Source organism: Protobothrops mucrosquamatus, unplaced genomic scaffold, assembly GCF_001527695.2.
Source record: "Protobothrops mucrosquamatus isolate PMUCROS unplaced genomic scaffold, P.Mucros_1.0 scaffold_253, whole genome shotgun sequence".
In the NCBI taxonomy this organism is placed as follows: Eukaryota; Metazoa; Chordata; class Lepidosauria; order Squamata; family Viperidae; genus Protobothrops; species Protobothrops mucrosquamatus.
The window spans coordinates 1552240-1562846 of NW_015386329.1; the positions used below are offsets into that span (position 1 = coordinate 1552240).

At 38.2% G+C, this 10607-nt stretch overlaps 1 protein-coding gene across 1 annotated transcript in view; it reads left to right on the top strand.

Annotated features, from left to right (window-relative positions):
* Positions 1 to 10607, top strand: part of ERBB4 (erb-b2 receptor tyrosine kinase 4) — a 593387-nt gene that overhangs the window by 392304 nt on the left and 190476 nt on the right. Inside the window, exon 20 of the mRNA XM_015831035.1 lies at positions 1940 to 2014. Within this exon, the coding sequence (XP_015686521.1) occupies positions 1940 to 2014 (75 nt within the window). The remainder of the gene's footprint in view (positions 1 to 1939; positions 2015 to 10607) is intronic.

A 10607-nucleotide genomic window follows, 5' to 3' on the forward strand; every position in this document is an offset into this window, starting at 1 on the left:
GGTTGGTGGGAGAAAGGAGAGATTGAGTCTGAGGTCTCTAATCTGTGAGATGCTTCAAAGCTTGATGCTTTTACTCCATGTAATAGCTACATGAGGCCATTGGCTGAAGTCATTTGATGGCATAAGATGATACACTCTTTTACATGTTGATTCTGGGCTGTCCAAATGCTGCTGTTAGATGCCAGGGTCTAGAGCAGACTTGGGCATTTTACAGCCTGCGGGCCACATTTGGGCTTTTGTCTATCCCTGTTCGACCTCTGGTGTGGGGTGGATTGTGGCAGCAGAGGCCCTCCACAACAGTCCCAGTTTTTCATGTGGCCCCTTGGGAAAATTAACTGCCCACCCCATGTATACAGGTTATGAGGATCAGGATGGATAGGAACAAACTCGAGCTCAACCCTAGCATTTGAGCCATTGTGGGTATTTAATTTTGGGCGGGTTTGCATTTCCCCATTCAGGAGTGGTATATAATCTGGAGGTGACAGCTCTTGCCAAATGGCTATTGCACAGAGCCATCTTGTATGTTAGCTGGGCCTGTTCCTGGACTGGAGAGGCCACCTATCAAAACAATAACTTGTGCCTTGGTCACAAGTTATTTATGTGTGGACTATTCCAAAGTGTTGTACATGAGGTTACCCTTGAATATCCCTGCAGCTGGTCCAGAATGCATCAATGCAGACAGTAATGGGTGTGCCAGACTATGCCTGTGTAATACTGTTGCTCCATGAACTGCACTGGTTACCAGTTAGTTTTTAGATGCAATTCAAAATGCTGGGTTACCACAAATAAAGTCCTTTATTTATAAAACCTGGTGCCTGGGTGACTACCTATCTCTGATCATTTTTGTCTGTCCTGTACAATCCAACAAGAGTTGATTTGCATCACGCTCATTGAACCATATCACCTGATGGGGGTTAAGAAAGCGGGCCTTTTCATGTTGCTGCATTTGCCCTCTGTAACAATATCCTCCTTAGAACCCTATGGGACTATCTTCAAAAAGTGCTTAATAACCTGGTTTTTCCCCAGGCCTTTGATTAGTGTGAGTGGTGAGCCTTTGGTATAATTTTACATGTTAATCTGATGGTTTTATTCTTCTTGACACAAAGATACTTCTTATCTTTGTTATGTTGTTTCTTACTAAATGTTGTATGCTGTACAGAGCACTTAATGGAGTTTGGTAGTATTATAAATGTGATCAATCAGTTGATCAATTAATAAATACACACACTGGGTGAACATAATTACTTTTTATCAAGCCTTTATAGAATCTGCATAATTGAATGGTAGTTATGCCCCTTGAAATAGAGAAAATGTTAATTGTTATCTTTTAAGCCATAACCGTACTACAGTCACTAATGATTGAATTTATTGCGCCATTGTATTAAGGTACCATGTAGATCCTTGCCTTGGCAGGTAAAACTTGGCTCTGATCATTTTTACACAAATCCACAATTACCTGTTCTGAGGTAAGTAACTGAAGAATCACAATTTGTATTCACAGTGATTTAGCCTTGCAATTTTACAAACAGCAGAGCATCACACGAGGCATTTTGAACTGAAAAACATTTGAAGCAACGGCTTCATGACAATTGAGGGATGGAATATTGTAATCAACTATTTTGGAGAAAGAGAAAATGGAAGGGGGATTGATGATGATGAAGAAGAAGAAGAAGAAGAAGATGATGATTCTTCTGCCTATAAAATGCCTAATGCATGTTTTCTTTTTCTCTCTTCTCCCTTCCCCCACCTTCCCCTGGATTTGCGGCAGATGCGTGGGCCCACGCCTCGAGGACTGCATCGGTTTCCTGGATAGGTACTTGCTGAGCACTTGCTCCTCTTGCCACACTTCCCATGTTCCATGTGTGTGCAAAGGTGCTGGTGTGTGTGCATGGCCCCTGTGAATGGTGAATGATCTTTTCTGTTCTGTAATTGCCTGCAGGTGTAGAGGCCCCACTAGGCATGACTGCATTTACTATCCGTGGACACGCCAGTCCACATTACTCCAGCACGCTAGGTAACATCAGCCATCCCAACTTTTTGTTCTTTTTGTTCTTTCTTTGTAAGAAGTAAGCTAATCACATCACCCAGTTTAATGAGCGGGACTCTAAATTTGTACCCATCCATTCAAGTCTTTTGGGGTTACTTTCTATACTATTCATGCTTACTGAATTAAATAAATTTAACCTTTGAATGTTAAAAATATAATTTTAGTGGGGGTTTAAATGATATTGTGTAAGGCAGGCTGGAGTCCTTTAGAGATTCCATAGCCTGTGTTCAAACTACACTACTGGTAGGGGAGGAGGGTAGAACAAAATGTGTTGCAACAGCATCAGTATAAATAAATGTATAAGTATTCTTCATGAGAACTAGAATGGTGTAGTGATTAAAACATTAGACTTGAAACCAGGAGACAGTGAGTTTTGGTCCTGCCTTAGGCACAAAGTCAGCTGGGTAATCTTGGGCCAGTCACTCTTTCTCAGCCTAGGAAGCAGGCAAAAACAAATCACTTCTGAAATCTTACCAAGACAACTGCAGGAACTTGTCCATGCAGTTGCCAGGAGTTGAGACTGAAAAATAGAATGGATCCTTTCCGGTTATATGTCCCAAACTAATCAAACTGGTTAATGTGATTTTCTGCCTCAAATATTCTGCACTAACCCTAAGTTTGCTGAAGTTTCTTTTTCTTTAGATCAACATCATCTTGTAAAATGTAATTTTTTATTACTTGTATTTAGATATAATAGTAAAAAAATTGTTTCTGAAAATATTGAAGGATTTATCTTATTTATCTGATAGTTCTTTAGAGCAGAGGTCTCCAAACTTTCTGGGCTCATGGACCGGAGGAAAGGAGAGCAGCTTCAGAATTGGTGCATGCATGTATGCACAGGGCCACGCACACTGGTGCGGCACTAGCAATCCCATTTGCGCATGCGGCATGCGCTGGCACCGTGCATATGAGCAAACAGCCACACACCTCCTATGGTGGCTAGTGGCCCCATTCATGCATATGCAAATGGGCCACGCAACCCACCTGGGCTAGCAGCGCCGTTCGCTTTGGAGGGATTTGTTTATTTATTTTTTAATTTTTATACCCACCCCTCTTAACAAGTGATTCTGGGTGGTATATATCATAACACTTACACACACACACACACACACACAAATAAAACTGTTGCCATGGTTGTTAATTCAGGCAAGAAATAGAGCCTTTAACACACTTAGAGCCTCAGGACTGGGAACACCACCAAGCTTCACAATCTTAGGGTTGGGATTATCCTGATTTCTGGAGAGAAAGTATTCCAGAGGGCAGGGCTGTGACAGAGAAGGCATGTCTCCTGGTCCCTACCAGCTGACATTGCTTGGCTGACAGGACCTCTAAGACGCCTAACCTGCCATTGTCTCATATTACAGTGTACAATTTTGAGTAAAAATACAAATGTACTTGTATAACAGTTTTTGACCCTGAAGCTAGATTATATGTTAATAGAATAAGCTCAGATCCGCAGAAAACCATATATAGATGGGCATTGTTAAAATATATTTATTTTGGCCCAAAAACTAACTGTTTCTGTTCCTACCCAGGAACTTTGTTTATCAATACATATAGCATATTATTAAAGACCGGATACAAGATTATTTGACCAAGGAAGAGAAACCAACATATTTCAGTTCTAGGACATCGTTCCACTCATTGGAACAAATACATAATTATAACTATTGCTTAGGCTTGCAGATACAGGCAAAAGGAATATGTCCTACTGAAGTAATGATGGCTTACTTTTGAACATAGAATCAGGCTAGGACTTTACTAAAGTGACCAAAAGGTTGATATTTATGAATGGGAATTAGATTGATGATTTTAGTATGCTTATTTAATAGTAAGATACCACATGTCCTACCCCACTGTTGTCCAGGAATATATACGGTAGATGTCACTTGAAGACACACAAGAAATATACACTGTCCCATGCTAACAGATAGACTTGGAACACAAGAAGTAGAATAAATACAGGAATAATCTCCTAATAGCTATCAATAGTAAGGAGCCAGATGTGTCCCAGTTTTTGCCAGTAAAGAATTTCCTTTTACAGAACAACTGGCAGAAAATGGACTCATCAGCTCTTAAACCTGCATTCGAAGCACATGCCAAGAGAAAAGAAGAGAGGAATGGAGACTGTGCCAGAATTAGTTGGCAATCTTTGGTAGGCTGGCAGATGGCTTCTAGCTTGCTTATTGTTGTGTTCCCCACTTACTAGCTATTCCAAGCTTTTGCCATGCACTTATTATGGTCATTTTTTGTATGATCATTTTAACTGTACTGGGAATGAGTTTTATTATCACTCATTGTTTGATAATCATGAAATACTGAACTGTTGAATACTATAGTGATGAAGGCTGGGATTTTTAAATAGTCAGTATGTTAACACAGAAAGCATCACATATCTGCCTTCAGACTATTTTGAATTTTGCAGTCCAAGTCTTCGCTCAAAAATGCAGTCTATGGCCCATACTTGGTTTCAAACACATATTCAGCATATCTGAATTTAATGAAAAGGAGAACTGTATTATATATCACTTCATTTTAAATTATTTTACCTAGATATATCACTGTATGTTAAAGAGGCTCAAAATATAATCTTCAACAGCTTATAGTGTAATTGCCATAAGGCAAGGACTTTGTTTGCAGAACTACCATCTATAGTGCCAATATAGCACCATCAATCTCAGTTACAAATAAGTGGTTTCAAATGGCATCCAGTTCAGTGATATTGGAAGCAACTCAAAGATGTGGGATAACTACCAGGTTCATTCCACCTGTCTTCCCAGTGTACATTACCCGTTGGTACCAGAAGACAAACTGAGACAATAAAACTGAACAAAATTAATAATAATAATAATGATGATTAGGTATGAATGCAAATTTGAACAAGAAAAGAAATTGAGAGTATGTATGAACATACACATAGTGGCATCTCCTTGAACTAAATTAATCATTTTGTAGAATTGTGCAGAACCAGAAAGAAATGCTGTTTTTCTTAAATGATTTTCAAGAGAATTACATGAGTAGATTCACTTTCCCCTCATTTTAATCCAGATCATTGTACAGATCTAATAATGATTGTGTAAGGTCCTATCTCAGCTAGTACTCCCAAGAAAACAGAACTCTTGAAACAGGCATTGTTTCAAACAGGAACTTTTATTGGGAGACAGTGATAGCAGAAAAACAAAGCAAGATCTAAATAATTCCAGTGCAAATGGTTACATTAAAACACCCCTACCCAAACCCCACCCCAGAGTCCAACTGTCCAGTTCATTTTCAGCCAATCTGGAAATGGGAACCAGAGCTGATAAGGGATGGTTCCCAGGTGTTTCAACGGATCTCTCAGCAGAGTGGAGATAAGGCAGATGGCCCCTGGAACATTCTCCCCCTCTTTCACACCCAAAGAGATACATCAAAGTTTAGAGAGAACAAAGTAAAGGAAATACATCCCTCCCAGCAGAGCAAAACCTTCCCCCCCCCCCGCCATCAGATTGGCAGAGCCCCGAAAAGAAGGATTGAAGGGTTTTCTGACAGATTGCTTCCTTAATGTCTGGAAATGACTCAATCCAACACTTTACTCTTAACTCATCAGTCCACTCACGTATTGTACAGTGCTGTAACACAAGGAGGACAAGGGATGTGGGAGCAAGTAGTTTATTAATCCTTTACTGAAAAATATTAGAACCTTTTACCATAAAGGAAGAGTGAGAATATTTCACTTTACCATAAACTGCCCAGACCATTTAAGTGATGGCAAGCCCAATGATGCCTCATGCTTAAAGTCAAAAATTCAGACACTCTTTCAACTGAAGAACCAAGGCTTGATTCTAAAGAGGAAAATAAACAGGAAGAAAGAGAAAAGGGGAAGAGGGTGATACCTCTACAATGTAGGATTTCCCAAAGCAAACCTATAAGTTTTCTTCTACCCTCCTTCATGAATGAGGAGTGAATATTTGAAATAAACTTAAAGTCCCCTTTTATAGTGATTTCATGGGCTGTTTCCTTGGTAACAGGATGGGAGAAGTTGGCCCTTGCCATCTTCCAGGGTGATTTTCAACTTCCCAGAATAGCCTTCAGCACTGGGATTCCCTGGAGATCTCCTACTTGTGGATTGATCCGGCTGGTCCTGCTTAGCTTCCATGCCAGTCAGCCCAGGGCTGTCATTGCTGATGCAATGAATATATAAAATAGCTGCCTTATGAGACCATTAACCATGATTCTATCCAGGAGGCACATTCCAAAGTTTATCTCTGTTCTGCCACCTGAGATCTTTTGTCACAATACTCCTCTTGCAAGATTTATCTTCATAGGCTTAGTCCTATGAAATGTATAGAGGTCATGCATAACCATTGCCTTCCTGGCATGTTATAGTAAGCACCTGGAACTTCATTTGTGTACCAGATGAAATATCTTGAGCCAGAAAGTGATGCCATAGTCAAAGCCTAGCAGCCCAACTGAAGAGCTCATTCATGACTATATTTTGAAAAAAAATGCTAACATTTCAGCTTTCACAGCAAGCATTCAAAGTATAATTAAGAGCAAAAGAATCCATAAAATGAAAGGGAACCATTTTGCTTTTTCTGGTAGATAAGCAGTCATATTGTGGCAGATGTAACCAGCATAGGGATTTTTTTTAATATTTCTTTGTCTAATCAGATGTATGTATTGATTTATATCCTAACTAATGGTCCCCCTTATTTTTCATATATCCCCTTTTTTACTAACAGGAACTAATTAGCCAAGTCTTTCCCACAGAGAAATGGTTGGGTAAAACTGTGTGCATATATTAATGCTCTTCATCTTTTCTTCCAGTTGAACAAAAGCACATTTTTCTTCCGTATCACCTTTTACAAATACCAAGCTTTCTTTCTTTTGTTGATGGTGTACGTACACAAAAGCTAATTAACAGCAAATCCTTTGTAAAGCACTGAAACCTTTTCCTTCTTGTTTTTGATAACCACTTCACAGCAGGATTTCATTATAATTTCACAGTAACTCAGCAACACAGAACACATGATAGGAAAGAGAAACTTGCCGCTAATAACTTCTGCATTTTTGTAAATGACTTAATTTTTATAGCACTATGCTCTTCTGTGTCGATTACAGTTTTCCATATGTTCCACTTGTTTATAAGATAATTATACCCTATATAATTTAGTACAAACTACTTAAATAAGGTTTTAAAAAAATGGCAAAAATAATGCATTTTTCTAAGCTGAAATGAAATAATAGATTTTTAATTGGCAAAATGCTAAAATATTCTCTATTTACAATAAGATGTTGGTCAAAATAGCCAAATAGTCAAGGATTATGATAACTGTAGCCCAAATGTAACCTATCTCAGAAAAACAGTTCAGCAATTAAAATATTTATCATTGAATAATCTAACTGAACAAGTGACATGACTGAAACTGTTTTCATCAACTTTGCAGATCCCTCTTTCAATTTAGATGCCAAATTAATCCCATTGCTTTTAAAAGATTAAGTATAAATCAACTTGCTACATTAGGATTTGTTTCATTTCTGTAAAAAAGCCCATGATTTTGAACATTCACTAACTACTACTCTTAAATTAATGTTGGAAAAATGAACTTTAGAAGTAAGTGATAGCAGTAGTGATATTTTAAAAATAATGTAAATGTTGCTGTTGAAGAAAATGCTTTGTAAAGCATTTTGTAAAGATATCAATAACTTTCTTCACAGAGGGACTAATACCCTGCAAAGCAGAAAAAGAAATAATCTGGTCATTCTATAGTGAACAAACAGTTTATTTACTTCATAGACCAGCGGTAGGCAACTTGGAGTTATCCGATGCTTTGGTCTATATTTTTGCTTTAGGCTATATATCCAATTATTGTGGATAATACACATTATAGTCCAAAATATCTAGAGGGCACTATGTTACCTGCCTGTGGCACACTGTATAATTCTATTGTGGTACCAACATTAATTTAAATCTCTGTGTCCTCAGGAGTGGATCATTTTCAAGTTAGCTCTTCTATTTTCTTTCTGGTTATTTTGGAAGTGGTGGCAGTGGGGAATTTATGTAGAACATAACATTTGTAGAACACTGAGACTTGTTATTCTAAGCCTAACTTTTTACAGCTTCATTTAGTTGTAATTACAAACAACACCTGAAAGGAAAGCATCATTAAGAAGAGAAGAAATACAAAATCTGCTGCTTGGGAATATTCCCAGATTCTCTAGTGCCTCATTAATAACAAAGGCCCAAGAAGCTCAGTAGATGAACTTACATGCTAAGCCTAAATTTCTGCCACTGTTTGCAGTTTCATCCCAAGGAAGATCACCTGTTCTGAAGAGCCCTATTGTTTATTAAGTTGAGAAATAGGACCTATTTTTAAACATAAATATTAGCTTGCACAAAATATCCTTTTCACTGTGGGGATAGCTGTCAGTGAACTTTGGATCACATAGAGTGGCAGAACTAATATACCCAAACCACAGCATGTTTCTTTTTGTACAAAGGTAAACAGATTTTGTGGTTACTTACTTGAGTTCCTTTTAAAGTCAGCAGGGACCATATACAATCATTTAATGAATGCAAGCTTTGTCTAGCCTGATATTTACAGTCCCAATTTTGAGATCAGAGCATAGTGGAAAAGTTTATACTGAGAGATAGATATATTATCCTATAATTCTATAGGATATAATTTTTATGTGCTGCAGGTATCTGAGTCCTTTAATTGTTCTACAGACACCCATTTTATGCTTATCCCTTCTTTTCATAGGAAGAATTACATAATCACATACACACATGGATCTATATGGAACAATTGCCTTATGTCTCATGCAGTTGCTCTAGGCATTACTGGATCAGTGCTTTTCTTTTCCTCGGTTGCAAAGAGAGAATTGGATTGAGTATGTGGATTGATTGACAAACTACAGGAAACTCGATCCCTGCATTATATTTTATAATAATTGCTGATATTTTGGCTTTTGTGGATCATTTATCATAGAATATAGATAAGGTTTATACCAGAAGGAGCTTGTTTCTTTCAAATGATGTAAAGATTAGTTTAGTAACTACAATACTACTTTTTATCTTTCCTATCTCAAATGGCAGGAAAGTATCTTTCAAATTTGTAGTCAGAGATGAGTTGATTGACACACAAAAAAGGGGGACAGTTGCCTATCCTTTAATACAGAGGTCCCCAACCTTTTGGGCACTAGTGACTGGTTACGTGGAGAGACATTTTTCCATGGACCGGAGGGGGTGTGATTTTGTGTGCTGCCTGCATCCCGCAGATGGGATTTTGTTTGTTTGTGTGGACCAGTTGCTGGCATGCTGCGGCCCAGTACCAGTCCATGGGCTGGGGGTTGGTGACCCCTGTTTTAATAAATTTACCTAATTTTGAATCCAGAAACCTAATACCCCTAAAACTGACATACATTCTTATCACCCTATCAACTTTGGAGGGAAATTGATGTCAAATTCTTAAATTATCTTGCTTGAAGTTCAGTGGAAAATATCCTTTGAATATTTTCTAGCTGTGTGATTCTTCTCCCAACACTAGCGAGTGTTATGTTCAATATCAGCATTTGACATGAAAGGGTATTACAGTAGCAGTCAACCTTTGATGATAATGGAGAGCAGGCATACAACTACATCGAGAATTTTATAGAATCAGGCATGAAGCATTATTTGTCTGCATTTGACAAGTAATATTCAACTATAGAGAAACATATAATAGGATTTTTCCTTTACTTTCTTCACCTGCAGGAAAGTGCATACATTGTACCTTTGCTAAAAGAAAAGGGATTCTAAGTTTTTTTTTTCTTGCTTCCCATGGCATCTAGCCTGAAAGCATCACTTGATGATAACCGTTCTTAATCATAAAAAGAATTATGACCATGGTCTCCTTCTGGGAGCATGTTTATAAAATTGTTGGGAGAGATTACGTTATATCCATTATACTATATCCAGCCTGGATTATATAGAATATAGATTATATACCGGTTCTGCATCTCTGCCTCTGGTTGAACAGGCTGTGTAGTGGAAATCCTGACTTGGAAACTGTAAGAGTTTGGATGGGGGAAAACAAACATAGATTTGTCTATGATCTATGAAGTTGGTAAAAGATACCAAAGCTTGGTTTTAGTTTAATTCTGGTAAATACCAAAAGATGGAGAGACTGTGAATTCAAAAGCTTACTGCATCCAGAAATATTCTATTTTTAATTCTAGATGGGTTATACTTCCTCATTGCTGGAATTGGGTATGTCTAGTTTAATGGAGAGAAGGACGAGGGGTGACATGATAGCAGTGTTCCATTATCTCAGGGGCTGCCACAAAGAAGAGGGAGTCAAGCTATTCTCCAAAGCACCTGAAGGCAGGACAAGAAGCAAAGGATGGAAACTAATCAAGGAGAGAAGCAACCTAGAACTAAGGAGAAACTTCCTGACAGTTAGAACAATTAACCAGTGGAACAACCTGCCTCCAGAAGCAGTGAATGCTCCAACACTGGAAGTTTTTAAGAAGAGACTGGACAGCCATTTGTCCGAAATGGTATAGGGTTTCCTGCCTGAGCAGGGGGTTGGACTAGATG